At 40.7% G+C, this 22,552-nt stretch overlaps 1 protein-coding gene across 1 annotated transcript in view; it reads left to right on the forward strand.

Moving 5' to 3' along the window:
• The first annotated feature begins 253 nt into the window (after window positions 1-253).
• rhobtb2a (Rho related BTB domain containing 2a) overlaps window positions 254-22,552 on the forward strand; it is a 43,850-nt gene continuing 21,551 nt past the window's right edge. The window contains exons 1-7 of the mRNA XM_077223680.1: window positions 254-517; window positions 8,521-8,722; window positions 8,923-9,026; window positions 9,372-9,557; window positions 11,707-12,659; window positions 14,024-14,142; window positions 21,058-21,208. Of these exons, the coding sequence (XP_077079795.1) occupies window positions 450-517; window positions 8,521-8,722; window positions 8,923-9,026; window positions 9,372-9,557; window positions 11,707-12,659; window positions 14,024-14,142; window positions 21,058-21,208 (1,783 nt within the window). The 5' untranslated portion in view covers window positions 254-449. The remainder of the gene's footprint in view (window positions 518-8,520; window positions 8,723-8,922; window positions 9,027-9,371; window positions 9,558-11,706; window positions 12,660-14,023; window positions 14,143-21,057; window positions 21,209-22,552) is intronic.

Here is a 22,552-nt window from a genome sequence, read left to right on the forward strand (position 1 = left end):
CACACACACAGCCTATCAAATCTGGATTGTAAAGTAGTGCTTACTCTTAAACCCAGATTAAGCCGTTGGACTCTGATCTTAAAAAAATCAAGGGGAAACACAAACATTACCTCTTTATCCAAGGGTCAGATTGCTAAAGTAGACTGAATTTAGCCCTTGCAAAAGCAAGTGAACAGGGAGTCGGTGTGTGGTGTGTTTGTGCAGTACTGTTGTGTTTTTGTGCCTGCGTTGTACAGTTCGTACGGTAATTGCGGAAACATAGAAGTCTGTCCAGCCCTGATGCCCGCCGCCGAGCCTGAGCTAAAAGTCTACGTTTCATCTGATGGCGTTTGAGAAGGAGAAGGATAGAGCCATTTCTCTCGAACGCGTTTTGATTGGCGTCAGCGATTTTAAGCCGTTTATTCTAGATCCGAAAATGAAGTTTAGTTCCAGCTTCCCATCCTTATCCGATGCATTTGTTCTTCTTCTGTCGCTTCCCCATATCGGCCGAGTCGATGCAACACTTCCCTGTGATGCGGTAAGAGCAGCCGCAGCTTGTGTGTATGTGTGTGTATGTGTGTGTGTGTGTCAGTCTATTTAGACTAGGCCTACTTACTGGTGCATGAAGATATTAAGTCGCTGTTATTTATTAAAACGACACTTAAAGTATCATTTCTCAAGAAGACATCTGCTGTAGGCTATAGGCTACGTAATAGCCTGTAGTAAGGGGCGGTGAATGAACAGACTATTCATTCAGAAAATGCGGCGGATAATTTCCAATCGATGCATCTCGAAATCATTGTTGTGAGGACGAGTTATCAGAAATAATGCAATTATGCATACGTGATAGACAATATCATCCTTCAGTAGGCTATGGCCTATTATTCGAGTGTCCAAATAAATGTCCTTTTATTGTCAGTATCAAGTTCACTCACACGTAGAGCGCTTTTTTAAAATAAAAAGCTATTACTTAACGGCTTGCTGATTACTTAAAAGCTATTAAGTAAAATATATACTATTTTAATTTTTGGAATTTTTTTTTATTATGACCTACATATTTTTATTTAATTTTTTAAGTAGGCCTAGGTTATTTTAATAAGATTTCATATTTATTGCCTTATAATAATAATAATAATAATAATAATAATAATAATAATAATAATAATAGGCCTATAAAAAGCTTAAATGAACGAATGAATGAGTTTAACCTTACAATTATTAGCTTACTATATCTTAAAGCATTAGGTTACAGTGTCTTGAAAGGCGTATAACGCTTCAGATGTATCCTATGGTCTAGTTCTGAATGAGATGGATCGTTTTGATCGGGCTACGGCGTTGAGAGGCTCTTTCCTTGGTGTAGGTTGCGTTTATTGCAGATCATTGGTGTAGGTTGTGTTTATAGCAGATCATTGATGTAGGTTGTGTTTATAGCAGAATATTGATGTAGTTTGTGTTTATAGCAGATGTCTATAGCAGAATGAGTCGCGTAACTCGCTCATGCGCTTAGCAATCGACTTTACGGTTTTTGTAATGCAATATTAGGCTATTGATCTGCTGTGGATGATGCATATAGTTTTTTAGATAGCCGTTAGCTGTAAACTATTCTTTGTTCATTCGATTAGGCTATAATAAAATTGTATTAAGTTAGAGTGGCTCGTGGTACAGTACAGTAGAGGAGGAGTAGCCTACTATAGGCTTAATTCCGTTTCCCTGGAAACCAAAGACTGCTGCTATATACCAGCCACCTTCATTTTCATGAGGTAATACGATACGAGGAAATAATGCACTGTACCTTATATAACTTATTATTTGTATTCAGTGGAATACTTCTACATGAATGTAGCCTATAAGCTTTATTTCCGAGCGGCGTAGAGCTGAGAATGTTTGTGCCTGCTACAGGCTACATTATGTACGGTTATTGCGATGGTGTAATATGAAGAATAGTGGATCTTTGATACGCTTCAGATCTAATCAATATTTCAGCCATGATTATGTAGGCAATCTGTTGACATCAGTTAACGCCGAGTTATGGAATAATTAACTGTAATGACATGATAGACTATATTATATGCTATATAATCTCCCAAAATGATCATTAACAGGTTTTGTGTTATTGAATCTGATTATTACTGGATCAAATTATTGGAGTAGGCTACGTAATTGCAGTACTTTCATATTTAATTCAATGTGTGTTACGTTTTCTACACTTTCAGTGTACTGATAAATGTGTGTGTGTGTGTGTGTGTGTGTGTGTGTGTGTACATGATATACATAACCATACTGATTATATGTAATAGAATCAGTACAATATAATATGGCGATCGTTGCACTAATCACTGTAAAATAACATAATGGTAGTTTAACTTAAAAAAGTAAGTTACCTGGTAGCCTTAAAATGTTGAGTTAATACAACGAAGGAGATTGGTTTAATAAATAGAAACTCAAAATAATATGTCATCTGAACCACATTCATTTTCTAAGTTGATTTGACAAAAGATAAAAGGTGTGATAAATCATGAAAATAATTGTTTACAGAAGCAGTATTTTCTTTGTAGTTAGATTTATAGCCGCAGATACTATTTGCTCCTCAGTGTTGTTGTATAGCAAATGGTATGCAGGTAGGTAAAATATTGATTATATTTATTAAGATTATTAAATGGATGCCTTCTTATTTAGACAACAAAGCCCTCCCTAACCTTAACCAAACGTTAGACACTTTATTTCCACTTAAAGTGAATGTTTTCTTATTTTTATTGAAAATAATGCCTTTCCGATGATTTGTGATGAGAAAAGCGAGTAGAGCAATTTCGGCAAAAGGCGGATTCAAACATTTGTGTCAAAACTTGGCCTACACCTACACTATCCCTGCATCCCAATGTCCATACTTTCCATCCTAAATAGTATGTGAGATTAGATTTTAAGTGTGTCCCAAAGCATTGTATGTTGAAAAGACTAAGTAATGAATGGTCTACTATTTCCAGGGGATTTTCGAAGTGTGGATCCGCTCACTATATAACAGCTAGTATTGGGAAGCGACAGAGAGCAACCGTTAAAGATGCAATTGTATGACATGATAGTATGTCCTAAAGCTTGTCTACACTTATGCTTCACACTCAAAAGTTTCTACTATTTCTTCACAAATTGAGTACATACTTTTTGGGCGTAGTATAAGTAGGTGAATTGGGACACAGCATATTGCTACTGTTGACAATCCAGTGTCTTTCGTAATTTTGTCTGGCCTAATCAGATATCAGTGGGCAGAGTTAGTGTAAATAGCTTCTGCCAACAAAGCTCTCCTTAGTGTAAATAGACACAAAATGTTTTAATATAGCCTATCTTTAATCTTAATCTAAATAACTTTTATTATTAATATTATGTAAAGTGACATTTATGCTTGTTGTTCAATCAGAATTAAACACTGGAAGAAAGTGGTTTTAAATCCTGCAGCACTGCACATGTTGATAACCAAAGAGTTTTAGATTTTTGGTTACCATTGACTTCCATTGTATATATATATTAAAAAAAAAAAAAAACTTCTCAAACTATCGTCTTTTATGTTTGACAGAAGAAAGAAATGCAACATCTTACTCCAGCTGCATTTTATCAATAGCATCTGTTCCTCAGTTTTTATGGTTACCCAGCTGGTAACACCATCAGAATTTTTAATTTTTTTCCCTTCTAGCCTCTGTGATGGTGCAGTTGGTAACAGCTTTGAGCTTAATTAAATATAATTTCATAATTTCATGTCATTCCAATCCTGTATGAATTTCTTTATTCCGTAGAAAACAAAACATACTTTTTTGAAATATGTAATGAAAAAACGAATGAGGTCTGGTACTTTTTAATTAAATTACAGTTTCTTTTGATGTTACACACCCTTAACCCCCAAACTCATGTCATGTGATGACATGTGATGTTTTTTGTAGAATTAATGGTTTTTAACACCTTCGGGTATACTTATTTGCATTGCTGCAAGTGTTTAATTAATTTGCATGGAAGTTAGGGTTAGGGTTAGGGACTGAAATAAAGCCGACTCAAGGGACCAATAGCTGACTTTCCACTGTTGGGCCAGTGAGAGCCAGGGTTAACATTGTGCCAAAGGGGGCCAGTCTCAGGTTTTTTCTATAATCATATGTATATTTATAAAATGGATAAGCTTTTTAGCACTGCGTAAATATATACTGTGATCAGAATCCCCATCGGATTGCAATCGGAAGTTATTTCACACACTTGTTGGTGTCTGAAAGTGAGTTTTAAGCTGAAAATTGTTTTAAATGTCTTAAATTTTAAATGTCTAGCTGTTAGCCTGATATGAAAACATTTTAAACACCGAGAATTTGGTGTTGACTCTCAAACTCTTTGGTGTTGACTCTCAAACGCCTCTGTTCATAACCACCCCTCAAGCACCCCTTGGCTCACTTTGGACCATAATGAAGCACGATCAAGCCAGTGGAAATGCGACTGACCCTGGCACGCACTATGAATGGTCCCTTTTGGCCCGACAGTGGAAACACGACTACTGTACCCCTACCAGGAGCTCTCAGTACCCATGCTTTAAGGTACTCTGAAGCCAGATTAGATAACATTGGCGTGGGTACAGAAAAGGATTATGAAGACCGTGTAGGGCAGGGCTTCTCTGGCCCTCGAGTTCCACTTTCCTGCAGAGTTTAGCTCCAACCCCGATCAAACTCATCTGTCTGTAGCTTTATTTTCATCCTAAAGATCTTGGCTTTGTCCAAAAGCCTAAAAATCCTGCCTTTCGGCGGATGCTTTCTTGGAAGGCATCAAGGTGTTTCTGAATCCAGTGTTAGCTTCACTTCCTGTCTCCTGAGTTATATGACTCTTATGAACCAGTTATTTTTGGTGAATCAAAAACACACCGCACAGCCAGTGTTGCTCAACTCAGAAACAAATGGACTGTTTTTCCATTATTTATATCGTATTATTTTCCACAACACTTCTAATATAGTTTATTTTGACCTGTGTTGTGTGGTGCACGGATTCTCTGACTTCTGGCTCCACTTTTATATATTCGATCTCATATATTTTATATATGTGACGATCCCGAGGAGATCCCGACCACTGAAACTAATAGCAGAGTTAGATAAGGAATCTTTTAAGCCTATTGTTTTTCTATCAGTTTCCATCTTTTTGAATGGAAATAAATGCATTTATTTATTTAATTTGTATGGTGTGACAGTAGGCTATAGTCTTAATCTATATAGTTATAGTTAGTTATAATCTTTGAAATGCTTATAGATCATTAAATGTTTATTTAACTTTTATACACTCCCCAAAAATCATATTTTTCAAGTTGCCAGGTATGATCAAATATATTGGTGTCTATTTAAAACCAAAATAAAATTGTATTTGTGTTTTTCAAGGTAATATACATTATAACATTTCTATAAAGATACTTATTACTATTTTGGTATGAATAATAAAACAAACGAACTGCAAGCTACATTTATTGTCATGATTCCTGTCTTGTGTTACTCTGTCTTAAGGACTTTTTAGTTGAAGTGTTATGTTCACTTGGGCCATTGGTGCTTGGTCCCTGACGATTGCCACTTGCAGCAATATTTTGCTATAGTTGATATATACTAAAGATACTAGGCTATATATACTATAGATCATCGGTTCCCAACAGGGGGGTCTCGGCCCACAAGGGGGCGTCAGCGAGCTCTTTGGGGGGTCGCGCCATAATTTGAAAAGTGTTGAACAGTGGGCATTAAAGCAGCAGTCCGTAACTTTTTTTGAGTTCAAAATTTACTAAATTTATATAATGAGCGAGTACATCATGAATCCATTTTCCAAACCATGTTTTTGTCTTATCCTGATTCACTATGGTACACATATAATAAGTGTTTATATTGGGACTATTTGACACTGGTTCGGTTCGTACCGCTGCGGTGTAGCCCTGTGCCTGCGTGACTCGTCATAGACATAAACAGTAGCTCCGGCTACAATGTTTTTCCGCAAGTTGCATTATTCTGTTTATTAATCGCTAGAGCGCCAAAGGTTATGAATGCAGCTTTAAGGAGAACGATCATATTACATTAGCCAATTTTATTCACGATCCCCTGGCTTACCAAAAACTGGGTTTTCAACCATGACAGCCCTTAAAACCAAATACAGGGCCAGACTGACCCTTGAGGATGATATGCGTCTTGCCCTGTCTAAGATCTCTCCACCCAATGGCACGCACACATTGACCAAATTACTCATGGCCAGCAGAAATCCTCACACTGATTGATAAAGCCTCATGAATAACATGAAAGTATTGAGGTCCCAGACACCAGTCATTTTGTAATAGCCTATATTAATTATTTTTTTCCTACACACCTATGTGAATACTGATATTTTTGTTTGCATTTCAAATAGGGCCAATTAATAGGCTACTCCCAGGCTATTATTTGTCCATAAACATACCTCGTGATAGTAATAAACATACTATTTGTTTAAAAACAAAACATTTTGTCATCCCTGCTGCAAGCTTACAAGAGCGATATCAATATATCATTAAATGTGAAGGGGGGACCTAAAATATTTTCTTGTAAAAAAGGGGGTCTCAGACAAAAAAAGGTTGGGAACCACTGCTATAGATGATAGTACAGATGATTGAATGCTTGTTTGCTTTGGTGTTGCCACCTCTCACATCCTCATTCTACCCCCTTGCCACCCCATACATATAATTTTGTATATCCACCCCTGGGTTGGAGCTAAACTCTGCAGGAAAGTGGAACTAGAGGGCCAGAGTTGAGAACCCCTGCCCCAGGGGTAGTTCCTTTATTGATTTTATGTGTTGGCATTCTCTGTTTGCTCAACATGATGAATCAGGTCTGTTTGGAACACAATGATTTCAGAGAGATCACTTTCAGAGGGCCGACTGGAGGAAGTCGAGATGTGTGAATGACTAAGGATTTGCTGATGACAGTCATGGGATTGGAATACTTTTATTTACGTAATATTTGCTATTTGTGATCATTTTTTTTAGAAATGACATTTGTTCGTCTGTATATTTGAGTCAATCACATTTAAGAGTAAAAATGTCTTTTAAAAGAAAAGTCTATTTTACAGTTTTTCAATCCCTGGGACAAATATCTCAATACTAGGGTTACTTTTTCAAAACTCTTCACGCAGTTCTCCTGAACAACTTTGCACAGCAGTTAATTTCACATTCAAAACGCACTTAAACTACCACACACACACACACACACACAAAAAAAACTTAATAAATGTCTCAAATCAAATTATTCTTCTCTAACACAAGCAAAGGTTGTTACCCAACAAACTTAATCACTCATAAAACCAATACCTTAAAACAACTCAAAAAACCAATACCTAAAAACCACTAAAAAAAACAATACCTAAAAAATACTAACAACAGGTAGCATTATACAGTGTTTGCTTTGAAAAAATTCTTTACAAAACAAGAATGACACTCTCTACTGGTCATAATTGACTGGAGTATATGTTACATGATCCATGTTTACATTACACTACAAATATAAATTATCCCCTTTTGCATAAATAGTAATGAAATTGAAAGATTAACACGCGTGTATATGTTCAGCTTCATCTAACTGGCTTGATAGCGTGTCGTTTTTAGATTCAGAATGTTTTTCAATATGGTATTACTGTAGAAGTGTAGCAGTGGAGTCTTATGCAGTTTTGTATTATTTTATTGTTTTAAACTTAAGTTTAACAGTATAAGAGTATGTAAACATGCAGATTGACCTGTAGGTATATAGAGTTTTGGCGGTGTTTGTGTCTAAGTGTGAAAATAATTTAAAGATATAGTTATTGAATGCATTTTTTGCCAAAGCAGTGATCCACAGTGAAATTGTGAAAACGGTGAAGTCTTGCGCATACGTATTACATGTTCAGTCTATAGCATATAGTGTTTCTTTACAAAGTGACATCGCCAACTACTGGCCTGGCAGAATAATACAGCGTTTTTAATAATTTTCGCAGATATGTGTGGATGGGAATCATTTTGACAATGTTGTCATCTGTACACGAAAGCGTTTTGAGTACACCGTTGTTGTGTAAACATACCCTTAAATGTATACCAAGTTCTTAGAAATGTAATCTTTGTATTCCTGTTTTGGTTTGTTTTGGAAAAAATGCATGCCTTTTCAAGGAAAGTTTAAATTTATTTACTGTAGTTATTTAATGTGGTTTATCAAGTAAAAAGTAAAAATATATTGTCTTTGCATCTACAATACACACGAGTGTATGTGTATTTGAGTATTATTTCAAAAAAGTTGTTAAATGTTTTTTTTTTTCGTTTTTTTTTTTTAAATGTCATGAATTAAGAAAATTGGTTTTAATGTTAAATTAAATGTATTAGGACAAAAACATGACATCACATCATTGACCCATTTAACAGTAATACAATGATCAACAAATATTCACATCTGTGGTAATTTCTTGGCAAGAAATATCACAGTAACTTGGCAATGTATTTTTGCACAAAAATAAATATTTAACAGTTTGTAAGTCGTATTACATTATCTATTTTTTTGTATGTGAAAGGCACCATTTTATGGATTCTGACATGGACTATGAGAGACCAAATGTCGAGACTATCAAATGTGTGGTGGTTGGGGACAACGCAGTTGGAAAGACCCGGCTAATCTGTGCCCGGGCCTGCAATGCGACGCTTACACAGTACCAGCTACTTGCCACTCATGTGCCCACCGTCTGGGCAATAGATCAGTACAGAGTCTGCCAGGAGGTGAGGAATGCATAATGTCATATTCTCATTCATTCAAAGAAAGGTATATAAAAGGAATTTTGAGGGAAAAACATGTGATGGATGCCACTATAATCTATAAATTCCCTGATAAATTATCTAATGCATTTTTTTAAAAATCTACTGTAAGCAGTTTCTCGGGTAAATCTCCATGCATGTGATAGATGTGTCTTCCCGGCCAGGTTCTAGAAAGGTCCAGGGATGTGGTGGATGACGTCAGCGTGTCCTTGCGTCTCTGGGACACTTTTGGTGACCATCACAAGGACCGCAGATTTGCGTATGGCAGGTGAACTTGGATCATTATCCTTCTCATTCATACTAAATGAAGTATACTCATTTATAAATTATTAGGGATATTTTTATTGTTGTCATTATTTGGATGTTATACATATTTTGCAAGAATACTAGACAAACAGACTATGTGGAATATAAAAAAGAAATTATAAAAGCTGTTTTCAAGCTCTTTACAACAGTGTTTTACCACAAACATGTGAAATTGTCACATTCTACAGAACTGTATAAGCTTATAGTATACTGTTTAGAGGTCAAAGGTGACCCGAAAAAGTTTACCCAGCTACCTAAACAATTTTAAGCTGTATAAGTTAATGAGTTGTCTCTGGTTTGCTAACAGGTCTGATGTGGTGGTATTGTGTTTCTCTATTGCAAACCCAAACTCCCTCCACCATGTGAGGACAATGTGGTACCCTGAGATCAAGCATTTCTGTCCCAGAGCTCCTGTTATCCTAGTGGGCTGCCAGCTAGACCTGCGGTACGCTGACTTGGAGGCAGTGAACAGAGCTCGCCGCCCACTGGCCAGGTAACTATTGGTAGCCGTAAATGCTGCACCTGCGCAGAGTTTAGCTTTCTTGTGATTCTGAAGACCTTGATTAGCTGGCTCAGGTGTGTCAAAATCTATAGATATACAAAGACGGTTCATTCTTATTACTTATGAATGGGAGAAACTGCAACATGCAATATGGCGGAATACGTCCCGACCTTATAAATAAAAGAGCCAATCGCCTATTGGTAAAGTCATTGCGTCACCGCAGCTGCCGTTAGAAGCTCAGATTCCCATAGAAACCTAAGACTTGCGCTTAGGACTGCACATGCACATTGGCTTGTGGAGTCTGAAAAATAAGCTTTTTTTAATTTAGAAGCATTAGAAACAGCATTCAGGTACGATTTTGTTGCTGATTTGAAATATGTTGTTTAATTGTGAGTTCGGCAAGGAGATTTTGAGATTTCAGGATTGCCCCATTCCAATAGATAGGTCTTGGGTGCCCAAAATAGCTGCCCAGAGGCGTTGCAAATATGGCCACCGAGTGAACAGACTTGAAAGGTTCCTTGAAACAGTTCCTTGAAAGGGACTTTGGGTGTATTAAATTAGGGCTGGAGCAAACTCCGTAGGACTGTGGCCTTTCAGGAGCTGTAAGTTAGTCACTACAAACAGTACAATTCTGTCATCGTATACTCACTCTCATTTTATTCTGAACTTCTGTTCTGAGCGATGGGTCTTAACTCATTGCCGTGTATTCAAATGAGCGTGAAAATATGAGAGCAGTGGTTAAGGGGAAGTTTTCAGTGAATAATGACTTCAATTGCAATCTATTCCTAATGAAACACTATTGAATAACTTCATAATATTGTGTTTGAGATGTATGGAATAATTTGAAGGTATTTAATGGTGCTACCTTGTAATATTTGAAGCTTGGCTGCCAGGTGTGTCCAATACTGCTTCTGAAGGGGCCACTTTCCTGCAGAGTTCAGCTCCAACTCTTATTAAACACACCTGAACCAGCTAATCAAGATCTTCAGACTCAATGGCTTTGTCCGAAAGCTGAAAAATGCGGCCTCCGTGGGCAGGATACAAAGCTAGGGAGGCAACCAGGCACGTCCGAATCCAGAGATCGCGCCACATCCTGTACCTTCACCTGTTTGATTTTCAAAGGCAGCATTGATGTATCATTCACTGCCTTTGATATCCCACAATCCTGTGTGTTCCATTCAATGACAGTTGAGCAAAAAATAAATGTGACGTCTGAAAGATGCAATTGGTGGTCACATCTGTGTAAATGTTCTTTTTTCACCAACTTTTACCAATTTTGATGTAATTTCTAGCAAGAAATATTGTATTGTAGTAATTATTTGCTAAGTTATCACTAAAGCTCTCTCTATTTCTCTCTATCTTCTGTAGATCATTAAACTATTATGCTGCTTGCAAAGTCATTGTCTGATAGGGTTGTAAGAAAACAAGGCAGCTGCATAGGCTGGCTACGTCTAAAAGCTTATGGAAGATGACGTATAGCCTCACTGCCCTATCCGGCAATGACTTTGTAGGCAGCGGCATTGGCGCATGAAGGTACCTCAGAAACTGATTTTAATGACCACAGAGAGTCAGGACCTCGGTATCAGATGAAGGACGGTGCTTGTTACAGTATAATGTCCCCGTCACTATACTGGGGCGTTAGGACCCGCACAGACTACTGGGTGAGCATCCCCTTCTGGCCTCACTAACACCTCTTCTAGCAGCAACCTGGTTTTCCCAGGAGGTCTCCCATCCAGGTACTGACCAGGCTCAACCCCTGCTTAGCTTCAGTGAACAACCAGTCTTTGGCTATAGGGTGATATGGCTGTATACAGGATGTGACAAGATCATTGCATTCTGATGTGCCTAGTTGCCTTCTTATCTATGTATGCTGCCTGCGGAGGCAGCATTTTTGAGCTTTTGGACAGAGTCCCTAGAAACTTTCATGCAGGTGTGTTGGAGCTAAAATATGCAGGATGTTGACCCTCCAGGAGTATTTCTTGAACACCCCTGACCTATGCCCATTCACTTTCATTGTACAGTAAAGAGTAAGTCTTTTGGTTTTCTCACAGGTTTGCAATGACATGAGGGTGGTTAATGGTGACAGAATTTTAATTTTGGAGAGTGCTAGTATGATAACACAATCCTATTTTTGTTTCAGACCCATCAAATCCAATGAAATATTGGCGCCAGAGAAAGGCCGTGAGGTGGCTAAAGAACTAGGCGTCCCGTATTATGAAACCAGCATAGTTGCTCAGTTCGGGGTTAAGGACGTTTTCGACAATGCCATCCGTGCAGCCCTCATTTCCCGCCGTCATCTGCAGTTCTGGAAGTCTCATTTACGAAACGTTCAAAGGCCGCTCCTCCAAGCTCCCTTCCTTCCCCCTAAACCTCCCCCACCAATTATAACCGTTCCCGCCCCTCCCAGTAACATAGAAGAGCACCCTGGCCGCCTGTTGGAGGACCCGCTGTGCGCTGACGTCATCTTAGTCATCCAGGAACAGCAGAGGATCTTCGCCCATCGCATTTACCTTGCCACATCCTCGTCCAAGTTCTACGATCTCTTCTTGACCGAACCACATGGTTCTGAGGGGACCGAACGGGAGCGAGAACGACCCAGAGGACCACCACTTTCTGGCCGCGATTTGCTGATGCGCGCAGCTAGTTTTGACGTTTGTGAAAGTAGCGACGACGGAGATAGAGCAAACTTGCGTTCTTGCACCAGTGATGGAACTCTAAAAGGCGATGGAGATCGCCGTGGTCGTCTGTTCCCTGCCTTGAGTCGTGCTTTCATTAGCATCCAAGAAGAATTGGTGGATGACCCCGCCACCTTCAACCCTAGAAAAATGACTGTTGTACACATGGACCCTTCAATGCAACCCGGTCCATTCCGATCCGTGTTGCGGTATCTGTACACAGGTAAACTAGATGAACGGGAGAAAGAGCTAATGCAAGTGGCTCACATCGCGGAGCTGCTGGAAGTGTTTGACCTGCGTATGATGGTGGCTAACATCCTGAACGATGAGGCCTTCATGAATCAGGAGATCACCAAGGCCTTTCACGTGAGACGCACAAATCGAGTGAAAGAATGTCTGGCCAAAGGGACCTTCTCTGGTGAGAGGCATGTGAACTGTATGTATGCTTGGCAGTTATTAGGGACGGGCCAGAAAAATCGTCTAGTCATCCAAAAAGCAACAATTTTGTTAATAAGATGGACAAGGGCCCTTATTTAGTTTGCCATTCTTCTTTTTCCCAAGGCAGTTACACAATTACAAATGTAATTGCTCTAAAATTACTGAAAAATTCAGAGGTCAGTCAGAACAACATAATTATAACACCATAATCTAGTTAAATGACGTGCTTTTCACAGTGTTTTTCCTGATAGTGTTTTTTAATAATATAAAAAAATGATTCTGATTCTGAAATGACAATAAACTGCAATATTTACCAACTGTACATATATTTTCACTAAAACCTTCTGTATATGGAAAATGCCACATGAATTCCAAATTTTTTTGAGAGATTTTGAGTAACAATCAAATAGTTGATTCAGGGTTTTAAATTAAGTTATTAAATAGACAGTTTGAACTGATTCACAAATGACACTTTAGGAAACCTATTGGTGCATTAAAACTATCGCATTTATTAAGTACTTGATTTTAATATAACCAGCTAAATGACCACAATTATGTAATGAATATTCTATGCATCACCTAGTCCTAAAAATCTTTAGGTGTCTTTTTGTTTGTGAGGATTGCGATTAGCATTCTTATATTTGTCAGTTACACTAACTGTGCATAGAACTTAGACTAGTTTTGCTATTCCTTCTGCTGTTTAATGCAAATTTCCCTATTTGTCACCCCTACCTTCCTGTGTCATGTAGAATAAAACTGTCAGCTGTATATTAAAAAAGCAAACTTCTGCGTTTTTGGTATCTGCACACATTGGGTGTACAGTGTCCATCCTAGCGCAAGGTCGAAAAGCATTTTTTCGACCAAAGCAAATTTGTCAGATGGGCTCAAGCTGAATATCCCTTCAAGCTATTTTCCTCTTTACTTCAGCTTAATTTTTCACCCCCATAGAGAAAAACAAGACCCCATATTTTGTCAGCTGGCTTTCGGTTTCATAATCAGTGCTCTTCTGGTAGTGAGAACCGGTGTGGACATATTGTGTTTTTCAGCACTCTCAGGGTTTGGAGGACATCAAGCTGTCTCGTAATGCTGACTGAGCTTTTATCATAAACACTTCTATTTATTTATACTTGACTGTAGCACGATGATTGAGCTTTAGTGGAATGTAATATTGAACCACTGTTAAGTTGATCAAGATGATATGGTCAAAAAGCCTATTGGTCGAATTTGAGATTGAACAGTTTTTTTTTCTACCAGTGAAGCATGTTTATATGATATAGAAATGATGATATTACATTATAATGGTGATTTGAAAAGCTACAGAAGGTCTTCTGTCCTGTGCTACAGATGTGGTGTTCAGGTTGGATGATGGCACCATTATGGCCCATAAACCACTGCTCATCTCAAGCTGTGATTGGATGTCAGCCATGTTTGGTGGTCCATTTGTGGAGAGTTGTACAAAAGAGGTAACGTGCATTCGCATATATCCAGTACCAGTGGAATAACTGACCTATTGTTTGTGGTCTGTATTTTAATGGACACATCATATAAAACTTCATAATTTGTCTAACATGACCTTGTGTAGTTTTTGATAGGAATCTGATGAACATCTGGGATTTGTATGTATTTAAATCGGAAAGATCAGATGGATATGCTTTTTAATAAACATCTTTTGATGGACAAACAGATTATTTCTCAACATTTAGATAGATCTAGTTTTAACCATATGAAGCCTACTGAATCATATTTGATACAAAAATCTCCAAGGCTCTCCAATCTCCAATCTCCAAGTGATCAACATTATCAAAATATTGCTGACAAATCTGTTGTACACAGTTTACTACATTGTCATTATCTGATTGATTGACCAATTGATTGGCCTTTTAGTATAATAATAGTATAATAAACTTGTGGTTTATGTGTCTTTTTTCTGTGAGATCTCTAATGATTTGTATAAAGTAAATTTAGGAATAACTTATATTGTTAGTAATATTTTAAGATGAATACTTACTGGACTGAATCAACTTAAGTTTACTTTATTATCCATAATAAAGACATTCCTGATCTAGTTCCTCCTCGCAGGGGAGGACTACTTTGGCGAATAGCCAGAGTAACCTGAGGATTACAGTGAGGGCTTCCCCGCAGAGTACATCTCCGCGGGCCCCACACTCTTCTAGTGCATCACAAGCTGTGAAGCTTTCCGGATGGGATTGCTGGTCCTTCAAATGGGGGACCTAGCATTTAATTCGGGGCTCCAGCGGAAGATCAGAAGTCGATTGCTGCATCGGAGAGAGGGCTATTGTGCTCTGGAAATTAAGACGATGCTGAGCTTCCCATTGTAATGGTGTGCTCATGCTGAATCAGATTCAGAGCTGAGAGCCATGCTTTCCCAGGCTGCTGCGCGCTCGGTCTCGTATTGAGATTTGTTTGCTGGTGTCTTTCTTCCCGGATATACATGAAGAACTTTGGCAGTATGGAAGAATATTGGTGCCAATATGGAATGCCGAAAATGGCAAAATCTGCGTAAAAAAGTTATTCCTCTCTCGCTACCCTTGATAGTGGGGCAATTCCATGAGGAGTGGAGTGTGCAGTTGCGGTGCAAGCCCACAATGTATTGCCACCTGGTGGGGTCATCCACCGCTCCACTCCAGCACCTGTGAGACAACAGCCACACTTGCCGTTGGGGCTTATAATGCTGCTGGTTAGGCCACCTCCGCCCTGCATGTAATGGTACCCTGCAAGTCTACTAAGCCAAAGCAAAAGAGCTTATATGCTCGAGGGTAGTTCTGAGCCAGGGTTGATGCAGGAACTAAGCATGATGACTGACCATGATCAAGTCACAGCGCCGGGCCTCGGCCAGACGATCTCCACTTTGGTGGTCCAGAAGTGCCCCCTGGCTAAACCTTGTAGGGGTGCTAGATGTCGAGAAAGAGGGAGAGGGAGCGGATGACACTATGCCTTGCCACTCTCATCCCCCTCTCTTATTGACAGCGGGCAGCGGTATATGGTTCAAGGACGCAATGCCTTCTCACACACACCCTGTCCAACCCTGGAGCCAGGTAAGTGTTGCACCGCGCACTCAGACCCCACTCCGTGATGCTGTGCCTTCCGGGTCGGGTCCTAGCACTCCACCTCGCTGCTCCACTGCGGGTACGTCTGTGGTCCCTCTGACCCCGCTTGTATGGTCCTTGGGTACCTGGCTCATTCGGACCTCAGACTTGGCTGTGTGATTCACTTCGCCCCGCGTCCCCACAAGTTCAGGGGTATTCAGTTCACTTCCGTGCTGGACAAGGATGATCCTGTCTTATGGGCAGAAATCGCAATTCTACTGGCGAAAGACGCGATGGAGCCGGTCCCTCCTGCCGATATGAAATCAGGGTTCAACAGCCCCTACTTCATTGTACCCAAGAAAGGCAGTGGGTTACGGCCAATCTTGGATCTGCGAGTTTTGAATTGCGTCCATCACAAGGCCCCGTTCAAAACACTAATGCAGAATCGCATTTTCTAATGCATCTGTCCCCGAGATTGGCATGCAGCTATCGACCTGAAGGATGCGTATATTCATGTTTTGATTATCCCTCGACACAGACCCTTCCTACGCTTTGCGTTCAAGGGTCGGCATATCAATAAAAAAATCCTCCCCTTTGGGCTGTCCCTGCCCCCTCACATCTTCATAAAGGAGGTGGAGGCGGCACTAGTCTCTCTGAGGGAGCATTGTGTTCGCATTCTCAACAGCCTCGACGACTGGCTCATACTGGCCCACTCACGAGAGCAGTTCTGCAAACAAAGGGACATGGTGCCTCAGCCATCTGGGGCTTCGGGTCAACTGGGAAAAAGGCAAACTCGTGCAGAGGATATCTTTTCTCGGTATGGAGTTGGACTTGGTCAACCTGACAGCACGCCTTATGCAGGAATGTGCTCAGTCGGTGCTGAACTGTCTGAACTCGCTCAAGGGGAGGACGGCGGCCCCACTAAAATTTTTTCAGAGGCTCCTGGGGTATATGGGATCCACAGCCACAGTAACACCGCTTGGATTGCTTCATATAAGGCCGCTTCAGCACTGGCTTCACGGCGAGTTCTGAGATGGCCGTGGCAATGTGGCACGCACCGGGTGACAATCAACCCGGCCTGTTGCCAAAACTTGTCAGCCCGTGGTCAGACCTTGCGTTTCTACGGGCAGGAGTTCCCCTAGAACAAGTTTCCAGGCATGCTTTTGTCTTCACGGATACCTCCACCACCGGCTGGGATGCCACAAACAACGTGCATGCAGTCCCAGGCGTTTGGATGGGACCCCAACTGCATTGGCACATAAACTGCCTTGAGTTGCTAGCAGTACAGCTTGCACTTTATTCCCTGACTGAAGAAACCTTCGGCACGGATGTGCTAACACATAGCTGGTCCTGGGGCCTACATAAGTATGCGTTTCCCCCAGTGAACCTACTCGCACAGACACTGTGCAAAGGGTAGGGAGGACGAAGGGCAGGCCCTACTGGCCCAAACGGACCTGGTTCCTGAACCTAATGCTTCTCGTGTCGCCCCTCCCTGACAGGGCAACCAATGGCACCTGCGTCCAGACCTCTGGAACCTCCACGGGTCTCTGAACCTGACGCGGAGGACTTCGGTGATCTACCCCAGGCGGTGGTAGACACCATCACCTCGGCGAGAGCGCCCTCTACGAGGCATGTCTGCGCCTTGAAGTGGAACCTGTTTGTCGAGTTGTGCTCTTCTCAATGAGAAGACCCCCGGAGATTACTTCCTGCCCTTCCTGCTGGATCAAGTACAATGGAGAAAGGCTGTCTTTCTCCACCCTGAAAGTGTATGTTGCCGCTATATACATCAAGATAGTAGATGGTAGTAGATGGTAAATCTGTGGGAAGGCATGTCAGATCATCAGGTACCTAAGGGGCGCGAGAAGGTTACATCCTTTCCTGAATGCTAACAGCCTTACAGAGAGTGCCCTTCGAACCACTGCAGTCAGCAGAGCTGGCTTCTGTAAGAGGGTTGGGGGCCTGCAGACATTTTTGGTCGACGAATCGTACCTGGGATTCAGACCATTCTCACATTATTCTGAAACCCTGGACGGGATGCGTGCCCGAGGTTCCCACCACTCCTTTCAGGGACCAGGTAGTAAACCTGCAAGCGCTGCCCCTGGAGGAGGCAGACCCGGCCCTTGCTTTGCTCTGTCCCGTCCACACTTTCCGCCTGTACGTGGACCTAACGCAGAGCTTCAGGTCATAAGACCAGCTCTTTGTCTTTTATGAAGGCAAACAGAAGCAGTCTCTAAGCAGAGGTTGGTCCACTGGATAGTGGATGCCATCGTCTTGACGTACCAGACCCAAGATGAGCCGACCCCTGTGCTAGACTAAGTGACCATATGTTGTGATTCCTACATAAATCCCATATGTGTATTTTTCCACGGTACGGCTTCCCTGTCGGTGAGTCTGTCTTTCCTTTGGCAGAGCCCATCTTACCGTCTCTGACGGTAATGACTCCCCCCTAACTAGGCCGGAGCTACCCCTGAGACCTACCATATGTTGCACTACCCTATCGGCCAGTCCATATGTGTAATCTCCACATGATACCTCCCTACTAGCAGGATGTGGCCTCTGTATCGTACATTTCAGCTTGGAAAAGGCATGCTTTCCCAGTGTTATTATCCAACAGTCTCACAGTTTGAGTCAGAAGGAACAGCAGTGATTGACCTTCTCTTAGTAAAGCCCTGTCCTATCCTCTGCCCCAGTAGGTGCAGGGGAATCCAGGTGGCTTACACGAAGCGCTGTAAGGGGCAGCAATAACTTTGGTAGGGATCCCAATTCGTCAGTTCAGTTCTGACATAATGTGACAGACTGAAAGCGAACATCTCGGTTACGCATTTAACCCTCATTCCCTGAAGGAGGTAACGGAGACGTTATGTCCCATCACCACAGTTGCTGTACCAACGATGAACGGTCAGGACACACCGTCTCAGCTCCTTTGCGAAAACTTGAATGTGCTCTGCAAGTGCGCTAGGGATGCGCGGTATACCGGTACTGCAAAAATACCGGTATATATTATATTTCAAACGTTACAATATCCTAATTTTGTTCAATTCGGTATTTAATGCGCTGCTGTTTCGAAGTTCACCGCTAGGCGGCAGTGCGCTACCTAAACTGACGCGGGTCATACGAAACTGGCAAACGGTGACAACAGAGGAACACGATGGATAAAACGAAGCTCATTCGAATTTCTACACGCCCGAAATTAATAAATAGAGAGAGCAGTATGAGTGAAATAAGGCATTACTTTGCCTACCAAAGTAATGAGACAAGTAAAGAAACAGATCTCAATGCACCACTCTGCAAACGGGGAGGCAACGCATCAAATCTGCCTAAGCACTTGACTTGTCAGTTGCTCATCCTGACTTGTTCAAAGAGTTCAGAGATCGACAGGTTAGTCCATCATTTCACTGATTTAATTTAGACTTTTATTGAACACTGAACAGCGCACATACGTAAGAGCTTATCAATTATATATGATACGGTAAACACGAAAGCTCAAATCTGCTTGCATGGCAGGCTAGAACCAATTAAGTTTAGGTCTCATCATTTTTGCATTTTCAAACAAACATATATTAATTGAATTTGAATGAATAAAGAATACAAATTTGAATAATATTAATTTTAGTATTAGTGATAGTAAAATGAATGGCATATTAGAGCTGCTGTTGCGACCCCTAGAGGAATAAGCCGAGAGAGAGAGAGTAATAGTAGTAATATGAATATTACTAATATTACAATTAAGCTACATTTGTCAACATTCATTAGGTAACCAGACCTAGCAGTATTATAGCATTTATTAATCTATATCAATCAGTAATTAAATGACCTAGAAAATTAAATATAGTAATACATGTTTAGCAATGCATTAAACTAATATGAACCCAACAGTAACCAAACCAAGATGAATAAATGCAATAAATTTTGATAATTCTCTGTTGATGCATGACAGCTAATGGTTTACATGTCATTTCATTATTCTATTATTATGATATGTTAATCTATTATTATAGATATTAACCTATTTTAATTTTATAATTTCAGGGTTTTTTTTCAAAATCAAAATTTAACCTACTGAATGTTCCCTGACTGAATTATTATTATTTTATTTTACATTTTGATACCTTTTCTTGGCACATTTGGGAGTGGAGAGTTTCAAGTAGTGTTTTTTAAGTGTCACTTAAATTTTGAGACTGTTTTTTTTTTTTTTACCTGTGGTATCGATTTAGTATCAATATCGAGGTATTAGGTTCTGGTATCGTACCGAAGCCAAAATTGTGGTATCGAGCCATCCCTAAAATGCGCTTCCCTTCATACCCGCTTTGTGGGGTGGGGTGCACGATACAAATCTCGCACGCCAATGTCCATTGGCTCATTAAGTTTACACTCAAAGGTGATTGTTCTGATGATTGTTGACAGTTCAGTTCTGACATAATGTCTCCGATCCCCTTCTTCATAACCGAGACGTTCATCTCTCAAACATCATTGCACCCCACAATAAAAACTTCAGAAATTTAAAACTAAGCATTTAAGTATAAGACATATTATTAGGAGATATAGGGTTACAATTTTCTTTTTCTTTTTTTCTTTTATGTAAGTAGTCTGTTAGGAATAATTGACAACAGGCCATTAATGGATTAGAAAAAGTAATACACACCCGAGGTGGTAATGCAGTCACGACACGAAGCTCGTGTACATCTTATTCTATTTCTTATTCTATTTTAGAACTGTAATGCGGTAAAGAACTGTCCGGGAACTACTTTAGTTGTGCGCTTTATTTTAGCTGTGTCTACTTAAGAGGGTTAAAATATACAACAAAAATATACAACAAAAATATACAGTAAAATATTACATATTGTATGGAAATATTTAAGATTTTCAGAATATCTAGAGCACTAATCAAATAAGTAGTTTTGTGACATTGATCATGTATCTCTTGTACAGACAGATGTGTTTGCTTCTACTGAAGCTAAAGATGCCCTTTGGATCATGCCGAAGGTCTTTAAACTTGATAATTGCTTGCAGCTTGATTGCTGCTGTCTATTGAGCAAAAGTAGGACAAAACATATACTTAGACATTTGAAAAGATGGAGTGCTCATGTGATACTCTCAGACTTTTGGACCCCACTGTATGTCAGAATGTTTGCAAACATAAATTATTAATTTATATTTAAATTATAATTTAATTATAAAATTATATAATTAATATTATATAATAAAATATATATTAATTATATAATAAAATTATATAATTAATATAATATAATTAATATAATATAATATAATTATATACCCCCCCCCCCCCCCCCAAAAAAAGTATTTGATATTATTGCTGTGTTTTGTCAGGTGTTGTTTCCTAACACTACACGGAGCTGCATGCGTGCTGTGCTGGAGTATCTCTATTCGGGCCGCTTCTGCTCTCGTCCGGATTTGGATGCCATGGAACTCATTGTACTTGCAAACCGTCTCTGTCTGCCTCATCTGGTTGCACTGACAGGTACATAAATAAAGCTACATACAAACTGTTTTTGGTGATAATGTACCATCTGTTAAAGGTATTTTCTAAATATTTGATAACAGTAGTTAATAAAAAATACATTGTTCACTATTAGTTAATGTCAGCTCTGGCCCATTAAATAACGTGGTTACACTTTATTTTAAGGTGTCCTTGTTACAGAGTAATTATATATTTAAGTGCTGAGTATTAGTAATAGTAACACTTTATTTTGATGGTCCACTTAGAAATTCTGATAACTACAAGTAATGTCAACTAACGTCCTGGTTGCGTATGCAACCCACCGTTCCCTGAAGGAGGGAACGGAGGACGTAGTCGACGTCGACTGAAATGGGATCACGCCAGGGAGCCTATTGTCTTCGAGTATTATTGAACGAGCCAATACACATTGGCGTGCGAGATCTGCATCTCACACTCCGCCCCGCAGCGCGGGTATAAATACGGAAGTGGATGCACGCACCATTTGCTTTTCGCTGAGGAGCCGAGCGTAACTCGGAGTCAGCGGTGGTCCAGCGGTAGTGGCAAGGGGACTACGTCCTCCGTTCCCTCTTTCAGGGAACGGTGGGTTGCATACGCAACCAGGACGTTCCCTTTCAGTCGATAACGTCGGACGTAGTCGACGTCGACTGAAATGGGATCACCCTTTGAACACGCCACTAACACTGCCACCTTCCAGTGCCTAGACAAAAGCCTTCTGATCCTCCCGACGTTTTAGCGGAAGATCGGCCAACATCGGAAGGAAGGGACGCTGCGGAAGCCAAACCAACCCCGAAAACAGGGGGGGGTAAATACGCATATGAACTGGGCGGAGGACCGGGCACTACAACATATGGAGTATCACTGGGGTGGCTCCAGCCTAGAGAGGGGGGAGACAACACCGATTTACAGTGACGGCAGGACTCTGCCAAGGGAAAGACACGGGCTCACCTTGGGGAGCCATATCGTGGAAGAATACACATATGGGGTCGCCGTAGGGACCGCAACATATGGACCCAGCCTAACACGGGTTCCACACTGCATACGAGTGGTAGGCATAACACCGGACGTTCCGCCACGTCCGACGTTGGAGGGGTGCGGAGGAGCTCAACAGGTTCCGGATAAGGGAATTCAACTGGAGCAGAAATGGCGCACGTATCCGGTCCGTAGGAGGGGAATGGCGCAGCAAGCCGACACTGAACCGGGGCTCACGGTGTTACTGGCTTCTATGAGAAGAGAGCACACGGGAAGCAACCGGTTCGACACGTAGGCTATAGAATCTAGCAAACGTCTTAGGTGTCGCCCAGCCCGCAGCTCTACAGACATCTGTCAGCGAGGCACCCTGCGCCA

The sequence above is a fragment of the Siphateles boraxobius genome, unplaced genomic scaffold, assembly GCF_051911475.1.
Source record: "Siphateles boraxobius isolate OS27281-9 unplaced genomic scaffold, OSU_SipBor_1 9, whole genome shotgun sequence".
Classification (NCBI taxonomy): domain Eukaryota; kingdom Metazoa; phylum Chordata; class Actinopteri; order Cypriniformes; family Leuciscidae; genus Siphateles; species Siphateles boraxobius.